Source organism: Emys orbicularis, chromosome 6, assembly GCF_028017835.1.
Source record: "Emys orbicularis isolate rEmyOrb1 chromosome 6, rEmyOrb1.hap1, whole genome shotgun sequence".
NCBI classification, from domain to species: Eukaryota; Metazoa; Chordata; order Testudines; family Emydidae; genus Emys; species Emys orbicularis.
The window spans coordinates 112,063,755-112,089,434 of NC_088688.1; the positions used below are offsets into that span (position 1 = coordinate 112,063,755).

At 37.7% G+C, this 25,680-nt stretch overlaps 1 protein-coding gene across 1 annotated transcript in view; it reads right to left on the minus strand.

The window, feature by feature from the left end:
* KDM4C (lysine demethylase 4C) overlaps positions 1-25,680 on the minus strand; it is a 429,818-nt gene that overhangs the window by 333,849 nt on the left and 70,289 nt on the right. Inside the window, 1 exon segment of the mRNA XM_065406934.1 lies at positions 25,219-25,412. Coding sequence (XP_065263006.1) covers positions 25,219-25,412 — 194 coding nt within the window.

Genomic DNA, 25,680 nt, shown 5'->3' on the forward strand with positions numbered 1-25,680 from the left:
GAGGAAAAACTAGGAGTTGATTTACTTTTAAGAAAAGAAAGTGATTTATTTTACTTTTAGTTTTAAAAACTGATTAGTATAATATAAATTGTAGTTTAAGAATGTTTTAGTCACCAATACTGTTTTGAATTTCTAGAGTTTGGCAATACCTGTATGTAATTATATCTGTATACAGTTATTCCAATTAAAAGAAATGCAGATACTTATTTCTACTTTTATTTCTAAATAAGACTAACACATACACCAAAGCAGCAAAACTTTCATACACAATTATTTTCTTTGAATGTTTCACAAAACGAGTTCAACCGAAAAATATGAATTTAAGATGCATTTTTCATATTTGTTCTTTGTAGTTAAGTTGCAGGAATGAAACAGTTTATTCTGATCATAAATCATTACACTTATATCAGTTTATAATTCAAAGAAATATGCATTCATAAATTCAATATTTATTCCATATTGTTTATGAAAATACTGTATTTGGAAATATTTCAATCTTTGTTTTCAATGAATTTTTTAATTTTTTTTTATTAAAGTCTAGTCACAACAAATCTGTGAGAAGAAAAATAATTGGTAATATCACATTCTTTTTTAGTGTTTATTGCAGCTTGAAAATTTAAGATTACTGTAATGCAGGAAGATTATACTCCCTTTCCTAATTTAGCAGCACATGGTATCATATAAAAATGAATTAGCATTTTGTTATTTACTTCACAGATTTACCATAGATGTTAATTAGCTTGTAATGTTTGGATTCAATAGCATATGTGATGTGTGTGCACAATCAGCTTCTATTTCACTTTACGTGTTTATGGCAGTGTTAGGTTGCATTTGATATCTTCTATCCAGAATAAACATGTGGCTTTGGTCAGGTGAAAATCAGCAAGTATGTCACCCTATTCCATATATGAATGTTTTCAGATTGGTCCAACAGACCAAACTATATAAGAAGTACTTTGAAAGTAGGAGTTAAACTGGCAAATAATAGAAAAAAATTTGAACTGTCAGTTGACTGTCTGATCACTGGTCCAGGATCATCTCTTGGAAAAGTTCATTAACCATGAAAGTACGCACAGTGGTTCACTTGAGCTTTTCTAGACACGACCAGTCAAAATATTGGATCATAAAATGTGGGCGTCACTTACTTCCATAAAATAATCCAGCTATGTTGTCAAGTAGAATGACAACAATTCCAGAGAATATGGCATAGTGACTTCAACTTCACTGGAAACAGCCACCATAAAACAAAAAAGTAAGCAGCCCACAGCAAAGGGGGGAAAGCATTGCTCACCTGACCGCAGGTAACCCCTAAACCCAAATTAAACATAAGTCACCTGATCTTAATATCAAAGGTGTGCTGCACTGTTCCCAGATTAAATTAGCTCTCAGCCTCACAGGTCTGTCCATCTGACTCAGGTCATGAGTTGTTAAAGCTCTGTTCCCATGTAATTAGTTAGAGCCAAACCCAAGCAAAATCATGGCAACCTCTCTCACTGAGTTTCACCAATACTTGTGGTATAATAAAATAATCCGCCCAACTTCAAACCATCCAACTTCCTTCCTCAACTGATACTTAAATTAGCTTTAACAACGAGGAGTCCTTGTGGCACAGTAGAGACTAACAAATTTATTTGGGCATAAGCTTTTGTGAGCTAAAACCCACTTCATCAGATGCATGGAGTGAAAAATACAGTAAGCAGTATATATATTACAGCACATGAAAGATGGGAATTGCCTTACCAAGTGGGGGGTCAGTGCTAACGAGGCCAATTCAATCAAGGTGGAAATGGCCTATTCTCAATAGTTAAATTAGTTTTATAATTTAATAATCCTGTGTAAGGACTATCCACGCCACAAATGAAAACCAACAAGCCCCTGACCATGCAATAATTCAACATTCCCTAATACAGAAAGAGAACAGAATCGCACACAGCAAATAATTAACAAGCTACACAACCTCACAAACAACAGATAACCAAATTACAAAATGTACATCACTACCTATTTTAACTAAATATTGCTCCAATATCTTCTGTAAAACATTTCCCACCATAAATGTTCTTCAAACTTGGAAAATATTTCTGGTAGGAAATGTTTTACAGAAAATACTAGTTACTTTCAACTCATGTTCCATTTAAAGGTGAAAACCTGTGTTTTTTTCTCAAATGCTGATTGATGGCCTAAGCTTCTTTTAATATGAACATTTGCAAATATTTTGTATATAAATGCAGGCCTCATATAGTAACTGCCTGATATCATAGTTATAGGAATAATAAGATGCTTTATGTACAAATATAGGAGTGCTATTTGATGCTAAACTAATTACTAATGTAAGCAGCTATTTAAGTATAAAATATTTATATAAATGGGGAATTAATTACTTACTGGCAGTGCTCAAAATTTTTTCAATCCACTCAGGAAGATGAGAAAAATTATCTTTCCAAAAATTGTCACATAGAAGCAACAGCTTAAGCTCAAGTCCTTATACAAGTTATTTAATTTTTAAAACTGTTTTGAGAATGACTAACTCTCATATAAAGAACAGGAGGAGGGTGTGGACTTTTTAGAAACAGAATTTCATTTCCTGTCAATCTCGGATAAAATTAAAAGAATCTCTCAGAAAACAAACTAAATAAAAAGAAATACTTAACATTAACTTTACAAGTTATCTGGATCTTTCCTGCCACAAGAATAAAGGCAATTAAAGAAACTTTGCATATGCATAAAACGATGCTTCCTCAGGAGCTGAAAGTGTCACCTAAACCAATGCCAAAGGCATGGAGCCAATGAAAGAGTGACAGCAACCAATCTGAATCTAAACAAGCCTGAAAAGAGGAGCATTTACCTATAACTTCATGAAAATAAGGAGGTTTTAAATAATTCTGAAGTGACCCCACACTCAGACCCCCTGCTACTCTGATTAGACAGCACTCCACAACTAATCCCGTTCATCACTACAAGCAAGCTGCTACAGACAGATAAGAAAAACAGAGAAGACTCAAGAAGAAACCAACCCAAGGAAACCTCCCCAAAACATCAGCATAGATTGGTGAGAGGAGGTTAACTAAAACAATGCCAAGGAATTAGATTTAAAACTCTTGTAATGATTTCATTGGAATACTGAAATGCTGTTGTAACTTAAAAGACTAACAGTTTCTCCTATTAATCACCAGATGGTTAGGCCAGGTACCACTGCAGAGAACAAGGGGTTAAACACTGGTAAACAGAGAAACAATGGGATGTAACTGTATTGGACATTCAGAATATTGATTAACTGGCCTACCTTAAGACAGCTCCTTAAATAGCTTCTTCTGATGAATGATTTAAATATTTTCTTTGGTTTAATAGGATGTAATTAAGATCACTTACTTTGTCAACTATAAACTCACTGATTATTTATTAATAACCAGCAGGTCTACCTTCCCTGAAACAAAGTTCCTTTGCCCAGCTATACACATTCTTAGTTATTAAAGGATATACTAAAAAATGGAGTCACAATCATTTTGGGAAACAATACACTTTGGTCTTAATACAGGAAGAGGAAAGCACACATTCAGGGTTGTAATCTCTGTTAAAAGCTCTCCACAATAAGAGCTAAAGAAGAGATTGTAATAGAAATAACCTGTTTATCATTTGTGTTCAGTCATTTGTGTTGTTTAATGTTTTCTTTCCCTTTTTTTAATAATAAAATAGCCATGGTTAATAATTGTGATTATTTTGCTTGGTGTTGAACACGGTGTGCCCTAACGTAAGCAAAAGAACCCCTGTAACTAAATACTGGGAGTTACACGAGAGTTAGCAGTAAGTGAAACAATTAGTAAGAGCTGGCCTACCATTTCTTGTTTCTCTAAACCAAATATATATAGTAATTTTTCAGATCATATTAAATTTAAAATTACCTCTTTCAATTCCACAAACTCAATGAAATGACTCAAGTTCTCATGGTAAATTTAAACTATACTTAAGTGCTTTGCTAAATTGGGGCATTAAGTACCATCCCCACAGACACAGGTCCAGTAAGTGGGTCTTTGCAGCGGTAGTATAATCAACCAGTCAAATGGCTTATTTTAAGACAGTGGGCCATAACTGTCCAGTCAGCCATGAGACCAGACATTCCTCCCCAGGTGACTCCAATCAGTGCCCGTGACACTGTGGGACATTTCTCAAAATGGCAATCACTAAAATCAAGTCAGAATTGACCTGGATGCCTAAAGTCAAAATGGTAATCAGAATTGTGTGAATTTATGAATCAGTTTCTCATAGGTTGACCAGATGTCCCGATTTTATAGGGACAGTCCTGATTTTTGGGTCTTTTTCTTATATAGGCTCCTATTATCCCCCACCCCCTGTCCCGATTTTTCACACTTGCTGTCTGGTCACCCTAGTTTCTCATGACCTGCCAGGACAAGAAAATAATGAGGTATACTACTAGGAAGCAGAATACACTGTGGGATACAGTATTCATTTCTAGCCCCAGTGGTTCACAAGATACTAGATCTGGAATCTATCATTGGTCTCTTAGGCTAGAAGTTGCTTCTTGGCATTGTTCTCAGACTAAATATAGCAACTACTGGACCACTGACCTAAGTAATTTTCAATCTCTGCTCATACATACACAAATATCACCACTGAAATGATCAGTGCACCTTGAATTGTTTTTGGTTTCAAATGTCAAGTGGTAAGCATAGAAAAAAGATGCATGTGATACTTTGGCCATTTTACTATTCTGCGCATGGTAAATGTGACTCACATCTAGGATTCTTCTCCCTTTCCACCCAGTCCGCCTATCTGCCAAACTAATCTTTTTTTTCCAGTTTGGAGGTCTTGAAACCGCTTAAGCCCAAGCCTAGCCACATTCACCTCTATACCATATTTTGACCATTTTATTTCTTTTCTAAATGTTAAGGAATTGAAAACTATTACAGTTTAATTGAAAAAGCACAGTAAGTGAACAAGCTATAACTAGAGGTTCAAGCTATTCCTGACTTCTCCCAACCACAACCCCTCATTCACATATACACTTAACCACTACTCAGTGGGCTCCATTAAAATCTAAGAAGATTCTTTCATCAACATGGCCAGCATCCGCAAGTTACAACAGTTGTAACAGAGCTCATGCCCACTTCAGAAGTCCTGTAAATGGAAATGACCACGGGGAGACTTTCAACTTTATTCTGCTCACTTTATTGCAGCTTTAGTAGTATCTCATTATCTTCCTAAAATTGAATCTCTTTCTCTCCATGTTTGTCCTGGCAAACTGCTTATATGTCTCTCTGTCCTCTATCCCATATTACACACACAGCAGTGTATACACTATAATTTAAAATATATGCTCACATCTTTCACAGGCCAAGGCAGACAAATTACTGTATATAGTGCTGTGTATTGTACTGTAACTCATTAAACTATACAACTTCATAAAGTACAACCAAAAGTGTTGGTACTCTACAGAAAACTAAAGCTCCTATTAAAGAACACATTGTGTGTCTCACACACATACACAGTCTCTGTGTCACACTCACCTCGCAACCCATACTTGTATTATTGTTGTTACTTCTTGGTACTTCCTGCAATGCACATATATTCTCTGTAATTTTATTCTTTCAAAGTGTGTTATTTTAGTGTTTTGACTGGTCTATGCATTTCATAATTTTTATTTCTCTTACACCACGAAAGCTTATGCTCAAATAAATTTGTTAGTCTCTAAGGGTACGTCTTCACTACCTGCCGTATCGGTGGGTAGCAATCGATTTATCCGGGATCGATATATCGCTTCTCGTTAAGACGCGATATATCGATCCCCGAACGCGCTCACCGTCGACTCCGGAACTCCACCAGAGAGAGCGGCGGTAGTGCAGTTGACGGGGGAGCCGCGGCCGTCGATCCCGCGCCGTCTGGACCCCAGGTAATTCAATCCAAGATAGCGTAGCTGAAGTCGAAGTATTCGCGTAGCTGAAGTTGCGTATCTTGGATCGATCCCCCCCCCCCCAGTGTAGACCAGCCCTAAGGTGCCACAAGTACTCCTGTTCTTTTATTCTTTGAGTAGTAAGTTCTAAATGCCTAACCTCTCCTGGCTGGAGCAAGTACCCCTATGGTAACTTTTTAAAAATATATATTATATCTAGGTTTTTTGTTTCTACTGGTGGCGCACATCTGCACATACCTCAGTGCACATAACAAAATTTATGCCGGACATGGATTGAAAAAGTTAGAGGGAACATTGCTCTTGGGATATGACTTTTTCTATATCATCTGCACGTAGGCTGGAATTTGTCCCTCTTAGTCTAGGATTTCTCTCTCCTTGCCTCGGGGATTTTGTAGTAATGACTTTTAACACTCAAGTGTCTGTTTATAGTTTCTAAGCTAGTGTCAGGTTTTTCAAGCTTGTTAAGTTCCTCTTGGTTCTGCTGTTTCATCAGCTCAGGCTGCTTTGCTCTGTGTATAGCCGTGGCTAAGGTTAAATCTCTTTACAACTGTGGGTGCTGTGAAAAGTTTTTATCTGTTAACCGAACAATCCGCCTGTCTCTGATATATTCATGTTTTGCATTCCCAAAAATCACAGTTTTCAGCCAATGTATGCAGAGCTCTTATAAAACATTCACCATTTTCCCTGGTTCTTGAATTCTCTGGTGGAAACATGCTCTTTCATAAACCACATTTCTCTCAGGTATAAAGTATGCATCAAACATAGCCAGAATCCTTTCATAGTAATCTTTTTGACTACCTTCAGTAAAGTCAAAGGATTTAAAGACACTCTCTGCTTGCTTCCTCATAGCATAAAGAAGATACCTGCCTATTTCCATTTTCTTTATGGTGCTTGGTAGCAATGCAAAATCTTGCAAAATATTTTTTTCAGTCTATCCATTCTGAAGGTTTGTCGAAGCTGAAGTTCTCTGGGGCACTGAAGAATGGTATTTTAATGACATCCTGCCACCTTTATTGCTTTGTTCCTTCTGTTTCTGTTCTTAGGTTACTCCTCACACCACACCACATACTTCTGTCCCAGACATGGACTGGTCATAGAGCTTGCTTATATGCACCAGATGTTTTCATCACAAGATCCTTTAATGCTCTGTAAAGTCTGGTATACATTTGTTTAAATAAAGTATTTTACACACAGTGCCACCTAGTGTAAAATATAATTGTGTAAAAATATAATTACGAAGGCCAAAAAAGAATTTGAAGTACAGCTAGCCAAAGACTCAAAAAAGTAATAGCAAAAAAAAAATTTAAGTACATCAGAAGCAGGAAGCCTGCTAAACAACCAGTGTGGCCACTGGACGATCAAGATGCTAAAGGAGCACTCAAGGATGATAAGGCCATTGTGGAGACACTAAATGAATTCTTTGCATCAGTCTTCACGGTTGAGGATGTGAGGGATATTCCCAAACCTGATCCATTCTTTTTAAGTGACAAATCTGAGGAACTGTCCCAGATTGAGATGTCATTAGAGGAGGTTTTGGAACAAATTGATAAACTAAACAGTAATAAGTCACCCGGACCAGATGGTATTCACACAAGAGTTCTAAAGAAACTCAAATGTCAAATTGCAGGACTAATAACTGTAGTCTGTAACCTATCATTTAAATCAGCTTCTGTACCAAATGACGGGAGGATAGCTAATGGGATGCCAATTTTTTAAAAAGGGCTCCAGAGGTGATCCTGGCAATTACATGCCGGTAAGTCTGACTTCAGTACCAGGCAAACTGGTTGAAACTATAGTAAAGAACAAAATTGTCACATAGATGAACATAATTTGTTAGGGAATAGTCAACATGGTTTTTGTAAAGGGAAACCATGCCTCCGCTATCTACTAAAACAACAAAGAGTCCGGTGGCACCTTAAAGACTAACAGATTTCTTTGGGCGTAAGCTTTCATGGGTAAAAAACCTCACTTCTTCAAATGCAACTTCAGATGCAAGTGAAGTTTTTTACCCACAAAAGCTTATGCCCAAATAAATCTGTTAGTCTTTAAGGTGCCACCGGACTCCTTATTGTTTTTGTGGATACAGACTAACATGGCTACCCCCTGATACTTTTCACCCATCTACTAGAAATCTTTGAGGGGGTCAACAAGCATGTGGACAAGGGGGATCCAGTGGATATAGTGTATTTAGAGTTTCAGAAAGCCTTTGACAAGGTCCCTCACCAAAGTCTCTTAAGCAAAGTAAGCAGTCATGGGATAAGAGGGAAGGTTCTCTCATGGATTGGTAACTGATTAAAAGATAGGAAACAAAGGGTAGGAATAAATGGTCAGTTTTCAGAATGGAGAGAGGTAAATAGTGGTGTCCCCAGAGTCTGTACTGGGCCCAGTCCTATTTAACATATTCATAAATGATCTGGAAAAAGGGGTAAACAGTGAGGTGGCAAAATTTGCAGATGATACAAAACTACTCAAGATAGTTAAGTCCCAGGCAGACTGCAAAGAGCTACAAAAGGATCTCTCAAAACTGGGTGACTGGGCAACAAAATGGCAGATGAAAGTCAATGTTGATAAATGCAAAGTAATGCACATCGGAAAACATAATCCCAACTATACATATAATATGATGGGGTCTAAATTAGCTGTTACCACTCAAGGAAGAGATCTCGGAGTCATTGTAGATAGTTCTTTGAAAATATCCACTCAATGTGCAGTGGCAGTCAAAAAAGCAAACAGAATTTTGGGAATCATTAAGGAAGGGATAGATAAGAAGACAGAAAATAGCATATTGCCTCTATACAAATCCATGGTATGCTCATATCTTGAATACTGTGTGCAGATGTGGTCGCCCCATCTCAAAAAAAAGATATATTGGAATTGGAAAAGGTTCAGAAAAGGGTAACAAAAATGATTAGGGGGAATGGAACGGCTGCCATATGAAGAGAGATTAATAAGACTGGGACTTTTCAGCTTGGAATATAGACGACTAAGGGGGGATATGATAGAGGTCTATAAAATCATGACTGGTGTGGAGAAAGTAAATACGGAAGTGTTATTTAGTGTTTCTCATAACGTAAGAACTAGAGGCTACCATATGAAATTAATAGGCAACAGGTTTAAAACAAACAAAAGGAAGTATTTTTTCACACAACGCAGTCAACCTGTGGAACTCTTTGCCATAGGATGTTGTGAAGGCCAAGATATAACAGCATTCAAAAAAGAACTAGATAAATTCATGGAAGATAGGTCCATCAATGGCTATTAGCCAGCATGGGCAGGGATGTCCTAGTCTCTGTTTGCCAGAAGCTGGGAATGGGTGACAGGGGATGGATCATTTGATGATTACCTGTTCTGTTCATTCCCTCTGGGGCACCATTGGCCACTGTCAGAAGGCAGGACACTGGGCTCGATGGACCTTTGGTCTCACCCAGTATGGCCGTTCTTAACAGCATAATACAGTTAAACATTCCTTTACTAAACAGTGAACCCAAAGTGCACTGTTGCCACAGAGACAACAAATAAGTGTATATTGCGGGTGCCCAGAAGGTAGGGAACTGGACACTTAAATGTAACCCAGTGGAATGTGTAAATTGCTAGCCTGCAGAGGGAAAGAGCAGGGCTCGCAGAGCCTGGAGTGGAGTGCCTGTGTTCCTAGTAAGTGGGGAGAATTTCTCTGGTGGGGCACAAACAGAGCTCCCTCCCACTGTAAACAGATGGCAGTAATTCACCCAGGATAACCGGGGTAACCCTGAAAATGTGTCACAGTGTCCCCTTCTAGATTGTTTTTGTTTATGTTTTATATGAGTGAATTTATAACTTTGCCCTCTGACCACACAACCCTCTGCCCAACATAAGAAGACTGAGTTCTACTTTGCAATTAATTATAATATTTCCGCTGTGCCTGTTTGTCTCGTAAGTCATCCACTTAGGGAAGAGAAAAATACCATGTATGTTATGTAATCCAAAAACTGGCTCATTCATCTCAGCCTGGAGTCCGGGATCTAGTGTTGAGAATATTTAGTCCTTCAAAGAAAGATGGGAAAGTATCTGAGGAAGCTCTCAAATGAAAGATGGGAAAGTATCTGAGGAAGCTCTCAAATGAAAGATGGGAAAGTATCTGAGGAAGCTCTCAAATGAAAGGGATAGATAGATAGATAGATAGATAGATAGATAGATAGATAGATAGATAGATAGATAGATAGATAGATAGATAGATAGATAGATAGATAGATAGATAGATAGATAGATAGATAGATAGATAGATAGATAGATAGATAGATAGATAGATAGATACCTTTAGTCAAAATGGACTAAAAATGCATTGGTAGCCAGTGCAATCCCATATGGTAAGACTGAGACTTTATGTTTCACCCTGTGTAAGAGACAATCCATAGTTGTGCCACTGTGTTTAGCAGCCAAGGATAGCAGGTGCCTGACTCCTGAGGCGCTCTCTCCCTTTTGTAGAATGCTTAATAATAGAGTAAGGATCACACTGCAACATTTAGAGGAACTGATCAATCAGGAAGCCAGAATGCATTGTGGAAAAAAAAAAATGAGACCAGAAAGGTGGACAGACCACTGGAACCACAGCCCTCAGGTTTCTGTAAACTACCTTTGTGTGCAGTCTACCATTCCTAAGAGAGGAAGGCAAAAAATCTTGGGCTCTTTCACTTAATTTCTGGGTTTCTCAAGGGTCTCACATCATATCTCCAGTTCCTGTTTGATGTATAGTAATAGATGCTTTATAGAAATGCTTATGTATTTGCTTGTGACTCTTTTGGATTTTGTCAATTTTCTCTTCCCTGCTGTTCTCCCCAGGACCCATCAGGGAATTCAAGGAGAAGGAACACCACTGCTCCCCCAAGCCAAATGCAATGCTGACTAGGCCAAGAAAGAACCTACCACAATCCTCTCACAATCCCTTATGTGTGCTCTTTTCAAATTCTGGACATGCTCCAGACATTGAAGTCAATGTTCCTGTGTTCTGTTTGATCTTTAGCTCTAGGTTACATTATTTATTTAATAATGAGAGTTAGGTCAGAGGGCAGCACCTCTAGGAACTTTGCTTTGCCTTGCATTATGTCACCCTCCTTTTCCATCCATTTTTAGCCCTTCCACAGAATAAAACTAAATTTATCTATAAAACAACAGAAATGTAGATGTCGCCATCTATGTGATTAAAGTACATCTTCATGTTATTTTGGATGTTGATTAACAAGTCCTAATATTTTCTGCCATAAAATCTATTTGCTTTAAATTGAATACATTTATTCAGCTCAACCATTAATGTTTGTAATTATATAGCACAAGTTACTTTAATTTCTTCTTAACTTTAAGGCATGTCGTTTTCTAACTTATGTTAAAGGTTGTAAAATTAAAATGTTGATTTGGGGAAATAAAATGTAGTGTAATATATGTTTAGTAATATTTTACTTTCTGCGATGACACTTGTTTTCTATAGAAATATTCTGCAGCATAATTAATGCCCTATATATTCAGCAATATTTAAGTTAAAAATTAGTGGTGCTATTTTTGTATAAATCAAACATAGGCATTATGGAAAGCTAAGGAGCCTATGACATTTACTATATTCCTGTTCTAGCTTTTATTAAACAAAGGCACCAAGATGAGTCTGCAGAAACCTTAGTCTGCATCCATTTGGGTTGGGTCTGGAGAAAGATTTAAGAGGTATATTGTTAGAGTATGTTATTTAACATGTTCTAACTAACACTTTCTAAAATTGTAGTGTAGCGGAATACTAGCAAGCTTCAGCCTGTCCAGTTTAGCACATGTTAAAGATTACACTGCCTTGTCTACACTAGAATTTTAGAATATGTTAAGACATGTTGAAGATAAGGCCCTTATAAAATGTGAAAATGCTACATGAAACTAGAGAAAACGTTATTTGATAATAGTAAAAAAAGTGATGGAAAATCTACTGTCCAAGACGCTGTTTGTATAAAATTTCTATATCCAAGTTTGCTCCAATTTGAAAATTCTGATTAAAAGAAAAAGAGAGGAGAAATCCCATCAAAGCGAAAGTTTATTCAGAGGAACGGTGACCTGTAGGGCAGTAAACATTCACTAATTGAAAGAAAATCATCCCAGAAGTCAGAGCAGAGGGCAAAGATGGTTCCACAAAGTGCTCTGGCCATTGCTTAACTACTGGTAGCCCCTGCTGTAGCAATCATGGGATGCATGCTATAGTGAGGTATACAGTCTATGCTGCATGCTGCCCTTGAAAAGCTGGCATATTTCACTTCCATAGCAAGGAAATCATTTATCTTCCCCTACATTCTCTGTAAACCCAATGAGAGCTGTCATAGACTGCAGCTGCAAACAAGGAGCCAATGGCAGCATAGCAACCAACTAAGCCATACTGCCCATACTGAGTAATGTACAGATGTACCAAGATCACTGAGATTTAGGCCAAACTTTCCAACAGATCCTTAGTCTCTGTTTCCCAAGAAGGAAACTTGCAGTATATTTTACCTCTCCTCAAAGCCACAGCTCTATGATGGTAAGTGCCTCATTTTCATGCACAAAGATCAGGATATGAGCTATAGTTGCAAATACAGAGGCTTTAAAAATATGGCAGTTTAGTTAGGAAAACATGCTTCCCATGAATTTTGAGCTGACCCCTTACAGTATTCTACAAACTAACAATGTACAATAGAACCTCAAAGATACGAACACCAGAGTTACGGACTTACCAGTCAACCAGACATGCTGTGAAACCGGAAGTCATCAATCAGGCAGCAGAGGAGACAAAAAATGCCCCGAGCAAATACTGTACTGCCTGGGGCTCACGGCTTCAGCCACGGGGTGGTTGGGGCTGCAGCCGCAGGGTCGGGGGAGTTTGGCTTGGGGGGGGGGGGGGGGGGGCTTCTAACCCGCGGGGCAGAAGCTGGGAACAGAGCTGCGGGACTGAAGCCCCAAGCCCCAGCACTCCCCCCAGCTCTAAAGCCCTGAGCCCTCGTGCTCCCAGGGGGCAGAAGCTCTGAGGCCCCCGCTGGGAGCCCTGACCCCCCACCCCCACCCTGCAGCTGCAGCCCCAACTCCCCTGTGGCTGAAGTACCTACAGTCTTGTTCAGAGTTACGGACTATTTCAGAGTTATGGACAACCTCCATTCCCGAGGTGTCTGTAACTGAGGTTCTACTGTACTGAGGAACCCAGCAACAGAGAACTCCAGCAACAGACAAAAGGGGAGGCAAACAAGTGCAAAATTCAAATCAGTTTCTGAGAACATGAGACGGGTGTATCCTCTCATTGACATGTACTAACCGGCTTCCACACTTGCTTACCTCTCCTTTGTCCCAGACACCACAGGCAGAAAAACAAGACACCAGGAATGCAGTTTAAGTAGGCTGTAACTCAAATAAGGTAAGACAGCTCAGGCAGTTAGAATAAACAGATGGGGTTTTGTACTGAGAAGTACAAAGTCATTACATGAATAAAGAAAAAAATGGCAGAGAAGTCCAGTTTGTAAGAAAAAAATTATTTTTAAAATGCAAAAACTAATAGTGACTATAAAATATTTTTATAGGAATGGTGGGTGATAGTGTAAGAAACTAGGCAGATTTTTGTAATTTAAGGTTAATTTTTCTTTATGTTTGGGGATGTAATTATATGCACTAACACAAAAGAAATGAGTTTTAATTGTTCCAGATATTATAGCCAAAGAACATATTTTTGTAATATATATTGGCTATTACTTGTACCATTTTTACCTTAACTTGTAGTACTACTGTAACTCTAAAACGATTATTTTGGAGACGCTATGTTCGTTCAGAACCTTTCATTAATTTTTCCATAGCCCACTGATCAGTGAACGTGATTGCTCAGGGGATTGGTAATTAGTATTTGGAGGCTTTCAGCTCTAGTTCATCATTCCCAACATAGTCATGCTTAGAGATGGAGTTGTTCACACATGATGTGTGTCTAGAGGCCTATGTAAAATGAGAGGGGGATTTCATTACTTCTCCAAACAACCAAAGAGCCACCACCAACTGGTCCATGTCAGTAAGATTATCAACAGAATAGCCAAAGAATGACTTTTCATAGAGAGTGAAAAACCTCTTGACCCTCAAAGTCAGTGTTGAGGTCTGTTTACAGGATAGGGGAGAAAGCTTCCATTGCTGCTGTCGGTGCTGTATCTGTTTTATGGATAAAATGAGGACTTCACTCTTCAGTACTGCCAATACAGCATTTTCATGGGCATTACATTTTGACGAGGAGAAGGAAAACAGCTTGCTGAAATTGTGGAGTTCTAGACTCTACTCATAAAATCTAGACTCTAGTGACTGTCATAAATGGCAGTGCAGCTAGTAGCTTCGGCTTGTCTACACTACCCGCCGGATCGGCGGGCAGCGATCGATCCAGTGGGGGGGTCGATTTATCATGTCTAGTATAGATGCGATAAATCGACCGCTGAGCGCTCTCCTGTCGACTCCGGTACTCCAACAGAACGAGAAGCGCAAGCGGAGTCGACGGGAGAGGATCAGTTGTCGACTTACCGCAGTGAAGACACCGCAGTAAGTAGATCTAAGTACGTTGACTTCAGCTATACTATTCACATAGCTGAAGTTGCGTATCTTAGATTGACCCCACGCGGTAGTGTAGACAAGCAACTAGGGAGCCCAGTTCTTAATCTTGTAGAAAGTAAAGGCTTCCACATCGTTGTCTTAACCTTGCTATAAAATGTATTCTTGAAACAGTTCAGAATTCTACCCATTGCCCAACTAACAAAACTTTCAGTATTAACACTTTATTTGCAATTCAGAGCCCATGCCTTTAGTAACCTTTTTGGAAACTCAGAAGCCAACTACTGTGTGCATGTAACCATCAACTGACAAAAGGCTTGCTTTTCCAAGTTACAGATGATTTGCCCTTAAGGCCAGGATAGAGAATTTTCATTCCTTTGCCTGCAGTTTGCCTGTGCTTATCATAAGCATCATTCTATGCTTGTCAGTATTGTTACCTTTTCTGTTTTTTTTACAAGAATTAAGTTCAACATGAAAAATTTAAAAGGAGAAAGTTTTGACATCCCAAAAAAGTAGATCAGTCCTCAGGAGAGTATCCCATAGGGTTGGAAAAGTCCCAGAGAAGGAATTCAGAGCAATGTTAGCTGTTTACGCCGTATGCACCACTAAAAAAGATTTAAGTATGTATGGGGCTCCTGTGTGTGAAAGTCTGCATCATCATCACATATTCTGCCCACTCAAATTCATTATATGGGCACTAGCATGAAAGAATCTTTATAAAACTATGTCACAAAGGCTGAAAGGTATTATATAAGCTACAATAAATAAACCTGCTGAAGTTATCCATGATTAGAAGAAGAAAGTCATAAGTAAACTACTCAGGCCCCAACACTTAGTTCTATACTAAACTAAGAGGAGACTGCTGTTTTAGCAGTGTATTTTGAGGGAAAGGTTTTAAAAAAAAAAAAAAAAAAAAAAAAACCAGAAAATTCCAAAGATTATGCAGCTCCTAACAAAAACAGATGATGAATTTAACTTCACTTGCCATTTGGCAGAACCCAAAGAGAGTCAGAATAAGAGATTTATTATATTAATCAACTTTAGCCAGACGTTTGTTTGGCATTTTCACCAAAAAAGCCATGAGTTGAATGAACAACATAGACTGCACTACCCCTTTATCCACAGAAGTGGTCACTCTAAGCCAGAGTAGAGGGACATCAGTGAAGTACTTTTGTATTATGAGTTTTATTACAAGTTGTATTACATTTACGAGTTTGTATTACGAGTGTACTTTTGTATTACGAGTTTTAAGCCAAATCCTAATAATAGGGCAATCTTATGTACTGGTAATAATAAACCTACAAATGCAGATTAAACATTTTGTAGGAATCCAGGACACTTTGGTAAGTCCCTATGTAGGAAACGAGAAAATATAATGCCTTGCATGGATAGTTTTTATGCAATTAAAAATGTTAAAATAGTCTTAACATTAAATACCTTTATAGTGAACTTTCATTTATTGGACAGTGTTCTTCATTACTTCCATTTTACAAATCATACCCAAGCAATTAACGAAATAGAGGGATGTCACTCATTTTAATTTTTGTGCTGTGTGATAAGTACTTTATTTAGCACTGAAAGTTATACAAGTGTAAGCAGTCATTAAATTGGAAATTAAATCTGTATTGATTTAGTATTAAAACAAATTTCAGCATATTGCATACCACCATCTGGTGACTATATTTGGATGGAAAATCGTTGATCTGTGAAGAATGCCCAGATAATTGTAATTGTTGTCAATAAAAATTATAGAGAAGCTGTCTATCTGGTTTAAGTGTAACACAGTTTTTAAAAATAGAACTATTCATAGTAATAATGCAAACACATAGATGGAACAAAGAATGATCAAATTTTCAAAATGTGCTTTACTACATAAAAAATGTAACAACTAAATGACAATATGGGCATCAGGCTGATGTGAAACAGCCTTTTGTATTCACCCAATTATTCTTATCTTTGTAACAAGAAACTGGATATAAAGCAGTAGGGTTCCATGGTTACTAAAGCAGATATTTCCACAGATAGTGAAAAATGCCATTAGATTCAAGCTAATTCAATGTGACATTTTACCAAGCTACTGCACTGTAATACTACTTTATGTGATGATGGAGGGTGGGGGAATAAAACATCTGAGGATTTCTTTGGTATGACTAGCATTAAAAAATTCCAAAGCTTTAAGTCAGTAAAAATTTGTTAAACTTTAAAGTCATTGGTTGATGATTAGTGTAGTTCATCATCCTCCACATTTTATCCAAGCAGTTGTTTCAGCCTAATTCTAGATCACGGTCCAATACCCACTCCCAACCTCTCTCTGTCCACTGATCAATATGAACAGTTTGCCATGCTATTCCTTTAGAAAATCAATATCACCACCCTACTGCTTTGAGCCCAGGCACCTCACTGTCTCTTGATTCACCTACAAAGTGACATCCTTTCATTTCACGTATCTTTTTCCATCCATCCCAATATTGTCCTCAACAAAATCTCATCCATGAGCAAAAGCCTACCTCGTTATTGGACTCCCTTCCAACCTCAAGTTTTGTCTTCTGACTCCTTATAATCACTATTCTTAAAAAGCACTACACTTTCTGTAACTTTCCAGGTCTTTTTCAAAACTGCTATTAGCTCTTTAAACAAAAATATCTCATTTGATCATTTCTTGCTCATCAAAAGATATCCAGTTTCAAACTCAATTCCTCAGCAGAGTTCGGGAGAAGGTGACCCTCTCTCACCATTCCAACCACCTTCTCTAGCAAAAATGTCTGACTGACTTCAAACTGGGCATTGACCCTTTTATAGTGAGACTGCCCTTCTCCAGATAAATTAGTAAACCAACACTTTTGCTTATGATGGTTCCCTTCCCACTTGATGGTTGTGACTTTTGGTGTTACTTATCACACACCTTCCTAAGGATTCTAACAAGAAACCAGTATGTCCGATAATCTCCTTCTCTAATTTGAATTCAACCATTTCCTTCATTCATGGAAGATGTACATGTTACTTCCACGCTACATGCTAAAGAGTGTCTCAGGTTTCTATCCTTCGCTCTATTGGCTCCCACATACATTTTTTGTCAGCTATAGAAGTTGACTAATGAACAGATGCTACATCGGTATTTTCTCTATTTGACATGTCATTGCTATCAATTGTGTATATCAATTCTGTATCGATGACTCCCAGCTCCTATCCATGTCACCTTTCTGTCTCTCAGTTTTCCCATCTGTGAAGTCCTTTGAAATCTACTGATGAAAAGCACTACATAAGAGAGAGGTTTGATGATGATGATGATGATGATGATGATGATGATGATGATTCCCTGCTTTCTTGCCTGGACTCTGTCAGCTGCCAGTTACACCAAAGCATCCTATTCCTGAAGGACTGAAATGTCCTGCAGGGACTTTTACTCTCTTTCTGAGAGACTTGCCCACATCTGCTCCCCTATGCCTAACTCTACCATCTTTCTCGTTAACTCGGACTACTTTACTCCCTAGGCCAGAAATCTTGGGCATCATCTTGGATGAGCTTTCTCTCTCCTACTTCTTCTTTGTAAGAATCACCAATTCCAGAACGCTGTCAATTTCATCCTGACCTAAACAATGCTTCCCCTGAAATCGATATTCATACCTTAAATCGGTTCCATTTGGGACTGTCTGAAGCCTTCCCTAATCCACAAGGGCAGAGGAGCTTCCCTCACCGTATCACCCTAACAGGGGCTGGCCAACAATTGTTGGGGACACCAGCAATCACTGGAGAGCACAGTTCCTGTTAGAAGATGCAGATTCTAGCTGTGTGAGAAGAGGGGCAGCAGGAAAGGGTGTGGCTCCAGCCACAACCCAGTCCCTCTGCACCCTCCTCTTGGGTGCATGGCAGAATCTCATGCTATTTTCAGAGGATCAGAATACTTGCAATCAGAATACTCTCTTGCTCCAGAAAGAAGGCCTGCCCAATATCTCTGAGTCCTTGGTCATCTTCATTGGCTTCTAGTCATCTAAGAATCCAATTCAAATTCTTTCTTTCAAACTTCACCGTGAACTTGCTTCATTCTACTCCTCTGACCTCCCATGAATTTACTCCCGAGATAAGACTCATTCACCCTGCTCCTCCAATCCTGGCTTCCTATGTTCCCTCCATCCTGCTCTCTCAAATTTATGGAGTCACTTTCCCTTTCTGAAGCTTACCCTTCTCTTTATCTTATGACTGACCCTCTCTCCAGAGTGTTTTGTGATATATAGAACAAATCATATAGTAATGTATTATCCCGTCATTCCCAGGAGTTACAATGTGAAGACCAGAAGGAATACCACTGAAAATGCCTTGCTACAAACTGAGGACCCATTCATTCTGTATTTATCTATGTACATTGTCATGTTAGTTTATACCGTGTTCTTTTTTTAACTGAAATTAACAGATTTGATTCCATATATGACAAAAATTTCAAATCCCAAATCCCAATAATAAAACACAGACAAAATGAGTACAATTCGAAAAATAGTCCTGTCTAAAGAACAACCTTACACACACATGCTTTTCTCTAACAAATAAAAATGAAACTAGTCTTACTACAACAGAATTCAAAATATCCAAACTGCCATGAAAATAATTGCTTTGCTCCTGTTTAATCAACACTTTCATGTATCCTTCACTAATATTCTTCAGTGAGATTTATATCATTTTAATCCTTCCAGATCTGAGATCTACCTTCACCAGTATTTTACATGAGTCAGATAACAGCAGCAAGAATAAACGGATTTCAAATATCTAACGTGCCTAGATTGTTTTCCAAAATTTAAAGGCCCTGTTCAAATTTTTTGGATTTATGGACATATATCATACCTTGGCGCATCATATGCATCTTCTACATGGCTCCAATCTACATATTCTGTTCAGTATTCTGCCTTTATCATTATACTAGTAGCTGAAAGCCCATGCTGTCACACAGGCATAACTCAAAGTCATGTGTGTAAAAAAGCCAAAAATGGTGGAGAATTTAAAAACGGGACAGTGACAGACCACACATATCAATGATGATTGAACCTGGTGATTTTCTGAACAAAAGGAGTTCTAAACCATGCTTGTAGCTGTTTCCATTGCTTCACACTGACTCAGCAGACATTCTAGGCTTCAGAGTGATGTTTGGATTTAGTGTGTGTTGATTGTGCAGTTGTGTGTGTGGTAGTGTTGATCTGTTTGGGGCAGGGTTGTGTTAGGAGATTTGGGAGGGTAGCAAATGAGGAGTGTATGCTGCAGTGAGGGGGCTGTTTGTGTTTGGGGTTATTGTGCATGCTGGTTGTGTTATGCTGGGAGAGAGTTGTATGGATTTGTGCAGGCGGCAAATGGGGCAGTGCTGCAATTAGGGGCACTGTGTGTTTGGGGTTATGTATGCTGGTTGTGGTTGTGTGTGTTGATTTGTGCAGGTGGGAATTAGGTGCACAAGTGTGGCAGCTGGGCCAAGTATTCCACCCTCTGTGCAGTCTCCCTCATACAAGCCATTAAACTGTTGCATGCAAAGTAGCAGTAGAGTATGGGTGATTTCTTGAGTTACCTCTGATATCACAATGGTCTAGGACTCATGGCACTGTACAGATACATGCATTACTGTAGCTGTACACCATACGAAGTGTAATTTGTGAAGTCGAAATGTTCTGAAACTTAAAAACTGGACTGGAACAGACACGAAGCCCAGTGATGATTGAACTTGGTGAAATTCTGAACAAAAAGAATTCTCAACCATGCATGTAGCTGTTTCCATCACGTCACACTAGCTCAAGAGATATTTTAGGCTTCAGAGTGAGACACAGAGTGACATTCTTAGAATCTTATTATACAGATGCTAGTGCTGCTCTCTAGGAAGGGTTTAGCTCCAAGCGCAGTTCAATACTTAGGCCATGAGCAAAATTTCTCAATTTATTAGTCAAGACACAAATCCTCCCAGCATACCATCCTGTGCATCAGCTTTATCCTGTAACCTAAAAATATTAACCAGACCGGGGGGCGGGGGGGGGGAAGAGGGAGATAAAAACACCTTACAACAGCCAGCAGAAAAGGCCTTTTGTAATGTGAACAAGTATCCAACACAAACTGTTGTGAACTCAAAGTCACCAAGCCACTCCCTTAAATATATGGGCTAAGTAAACCATTCAAACAACTTTGCTAGATAACTAAGAATGTTCTACAAGAAAATCAAAAAATAGAACAAAGCACTGTTTAAATAATTGTCATGAATATAAATTTATAGTAAAATAACCATTTTATAGAATTCCACATTTTTTTCCAGAAAAGAATGCAAAGGAAAACTTATGGTAATAAAAATGAAACTACCAAAGAAAATCAATTGTAATAATAAATCGTACCCTCAAAACTAGTAACTGTCCCCTCACTATCTTTTTCTTTCCCCCAGCTGCTGCACTGTTTCCCATGTTTTCTTTAATTTTCCACTCTTTACCCATTTCCCTTCAAATTATTGTCTGTGTTGGACAATAATTCTCAGGCATTACAGATACTAAAGCAAAAAATAACTCCAAAAAGAAATATTACACATTTAAACACTCACACATATTCATTATGGCCCTGATCTTGCAACTGACTAGGTGTGGCACACAGACCTGTTCCTGCACAGAGCCCCACTGGGCTCCATGCGGGTATGGCAACTGCAGTTGTGGAATCAAGATATACAATTTACAGAGACACTCTTATTTGCATAAATATTGAGAATTGAACTGTATAATGAATAGGGTGCAGTATTTATCCACAGGATACTTTCAGAAATTAGCTCCACATTCCCCAATTGTTGCCATTGTGGTCAGCATATTTGAGGCATGCTAGTTCCGTAATCTCTGTCAGTCTTGGCCCTTGGAAGAAATAGAAGGCTCTCTTGTCACAATTCAAAGCCAAGATGCATCTTAACATGGTTCATCTTAGTAAATTATTTTTTCAATCTTAGATTCACCAAAGTAGCAGTTGCTAGTGATCTGTGAATTAAGTGATGGGCTGGAGAAAGGCTCCTTAGCAAAATTACCTGGACAGGATAAAGTATATTCTGGTGATAACAGATTGTGCCACCCGATACCCAGAACTCGTAGCTCTATCCTCTATGGAGGTAGACAAGGTGGCTTTGCTAGCATTATTCAGCCAGAGGTGTTTCCATGTGAGATTCTGACTGATCAGGGGGGAAACTTTATGCCTGATCTGCATGAAGGACTAAGAGAAATGTGGGGTTCAACAATTTTGTTCATATTCTTACCACCCCCAGACTTAAGGGCTCTTGAGAGATTTAATTGAACCCTTAAAATTATGTTCAAAACTTTGAGCAGCCTTCAAAACCTCCAGTCAGGCTGGAGAGAGAGAGAGAGAGAGAGAGAGAGAGATGAGTGTCAGCCCAAGAGAGAAGACTGCTTGGAGCCGGTAACCTTTAAGTGGATACCCTTGAGGGACCTCAGAGGGGGAATACAGATGCAGGGGCCCTCTAAACTGTGACCCCTTCATTCTAGGCTCATCTACTTCCTCCATTTCATGGCTTTCATTCTAAACCATTACACTAACACAGGCATTTGTCAGTGTCATGATCTGCGCCTTCTGTTGCTCAGCAACCAAATGAGTCAACTGTCATTACAGTTCATTTTGTAGTACTTCTGATGCAGCTGAGCATCATCTAATTATGGCTGTCAAAATGCCTTCAGCTTTTAATATTTACTGAACTTAACTGTACTTAAATTTAATGTAAATACATTTTGTTATAAAATTAATGCGGCTCTATTAAGTACTTATGCTCAAAGAATGATCAAGAAACTAAATATTTTTCTGTGATTTATAAACGGTCTCCATTTACCATATAATAGCAATACACAATGTATTTTGGAGGGGAGATTTTCAAAGTTAGAAAGGGCAGTTAGGTACTCAACTCTCAATGAAAAAAAAAAAAAAATCAGTGGGAGTTGAGTGCCTAGCTCCCATTTGTGAAACTCTTTAACAATTTTTTTTATATTAACTAAATGGTAATTAGAATGGTTTGAAAATGTTTCAGTGGAACAGTTTTCCATCAAAAAATGTAGTTTAGTTGAAATGGAAACGTTTTGTGGAAACGTGGATTTTGACAGAATTTTCAATGGGAAACAGTTTAAACAAATCATTGTGAGGTCAAAATGTTTCACTAAAGTAAAAAAATTGTATTGTGACTTCATTATTTTAACTATTGAATTAAAATATTAATTTAATATACTAGATTTATATTTAGTACTATTTATGTGTGTTATATTTAATATTTTATAGAGAGACTTTCAACATTATTGAAATGAAACATTTTACCTTATCAAAACAAAATGCTTCAATATTATCAAAATGAAACTACTTGATATTTCAGAACTGAAACTGTTCAGAATTTTCAATTAAAAAAAATATTGAAATTTGGGAGTTTTGTTCTGATTCCAAACAAAAACTAAGAATTTCTGTTCTGTTGAAAATTACATCATCTCAAAATTATTTTCTACTATGTCTTATGATAGCAGTGCCTAACAATCAGGTTAAAGATCACATGCTTAAAAAATAGAATCCTTACCCATTTTATAAATGCTGAGATTATTAAAATTGAAAGAATTTGAAAAAATCTAATAAACGTTTAACTACTTATGCTAGTATTAAATTTCACTTCAGAATGTGAAAACAGGCTCAACCGTTTCTAGTCAATGCATGTTCAGGTTTTTATACAGTAGCTAAATGCTTCAGTGTCTGAGTTGCAAACAGTGCAAGGAATATTTATTTTCCACTGGAAATACAAAAAAATTAAATGGAAACACTTCTTTGGGTCTTCCCTCTCTCGATAAGGCCTAATTCTGAGCCAAATCTGACTTGACAGTGTGAAAATTTATAAAATTACAAAGTGCTTAGTGTCCACTATTCCTCCTTAGGGGTCACTCAAATAGATTTCTTTTTTAAATTTTATTTAGTTATTTGGAAGACTCAAAACCTATTTGTAGACTAGAGGGGCATTCAGCACAAATATCTTAAAACTTGCTTTAAAATACTTTAAAACGCACTAATCAGAACTCTGCTAAATTCTTGCCAGAACATGTCCATGTTCTATGAGGATTAAGTAAGTGTCTTTGCTGGTCGGAATTTTACAATATTAAGTGTTTTGCAAAATTGCTTACTAAATTACTTTCATATTTCTTGGCATCGAGCATAAAAACTTTGTGTTTAAAGGAGAGCTGCCTATTTAGGTAGTTTTTAATATATCAATATATCAATGCTGTATTTGAAAAGTTCATCTTTTTTTCCTACAGTGAAGTCATAATATACTTGAATTTATAAAACCAATCATTTCCAACAAAATGTACTATTCAATGATGCAAAACTCAGATATATGCTACTCACATGATTTGAAGTTATGGTCTTGGTCCTCTTTACTTTCTCAATATTATCACAAAGTGTAACGAGAGCTCCTCTGTCTTGTATTTAAATGCAAAGCATTTAGACTAGAACTATAATCTAGAAAACATTGCTTTTCCTACTGTGCTTTTGCAATATTTTTAGTAAGTTGATCAGTTTGCCAGCTTACATATTTAAAAATGTCACAGTTCTTTCTTCTAATTCAGAAGTGACCGAATGCATGGACATAATTTGAGTAACACCATTAGTGAACATCACCTGTAAACATTCCCATCATCATAACTGGATGACCAGAAATAAATCGGCACCTATGTAGGGATGACATGCATTATGTGCAGCTTTAGCAGATGATAAAGCAACCAACATAACATAATATGAATTATCTCCATCACCTTTCTGGTCACCAGTATTTTCAACTAAAAATCATTTTCTGATAATCAGAGTGAAAAATGTAAAGTCTCTCTCTCTCTTACACACACACACACACACACACAATGTGGGCATCACAGTTAAGATGTACCTTGATCATTCAGTCTCCACTCATGTGGAGTCTGCTGTGTAGCAGTAGATCAGGGGTCAGCAACCTTTCAGAAGTGGAGTGCCGAGTCTTCATTTATTCACTCTAATTTAAGGTTTCGTGTGCCAGTAATACATTTTAATGTTTTTAGAAGGTCTCTTTCTATAAGTCTGTAATATATAACTAAACTATTGTTTTATGTAAAGTAAATAAGGTTTTTAAAATGTTTAAGAAGCTTCATTTAAAATTAAATTAAAATGCAGAGCCCCCAGACCGGTGGCCAGGACCTGGGCAGAGTGCCACTGAAAATCAGCTCGTGTGCCGCCTTCGGCATGCGTGCCATAGGTTACCTACCCCTGCAGTAGATAATACAGACCCAATTCAATAGAACACTTAAGCAAACTCATTGACTTCAGAGGTCTGGTTATACATTTAAATGAACTACATGCTTATGTACTTTGCTCACGTGGGCTTAAGACACCAAATCTGTCCCGATGATTTCAATGAGGCCCTAATAAGAGTTCTCTCAAATAGTATCCTGGATTTCCTGATTCAAGTAATGCCTGTTTAACTATTAGTTGTTTTTTCTGTTGAACTCAGTTGAGTCCCAGATTATTTTTCTTTTTAGCCATTTCCTTTAAAAGGAGCAGTTTATATTAAGGCCATTCTCCTTCAAACACAAGACTCAAATTTCATTACTTTCTGAGCTGCCCACCAAATCACTCCTATCTTGTTTTTTTAAATGGAGCTCCTCACCATGAAGTAATTCTACCTCATCTGTTTGCTTTAGTCAGCTGAAACAAAAAAGAAACATCTTTCAAAATGAGCTTTCATTAAAAAATATTAAACTTGCCATGACTTCGGCTCTCCAAAGTGGAGATAATTAATACTGTAGAGATCCATATCTTCAGTGTGCCATGCAAATGTTGTTTTCCACATGCCAAAATAGAGATACGGGGTATTTACACCCTCAATAGAAATTCCACAGTCTTCACCCACAACGTCCAGTATTGTATTGAGATGGGCAATATTCCATTCATCAATATCCTGGAACAGAGACATAAAATACATTAATAAATACTAAAAATAATATGACTACCAAATGAAAACACAATCTGCTGAAATGATTCCAAAAGGTATTTTAATTGGAAAGAGGAATGAAAAATAACACAATCAATTATCAAGAAATTTCAACAGTACAATACATACACTCAACATTACTAATTAAGTGGTATAAACCTTATCTAATGCTGCAATATATTAATACGCCAGTACAATATTATAAGCGCTTAGGGGGCCTGCTGAAGTCAACTGG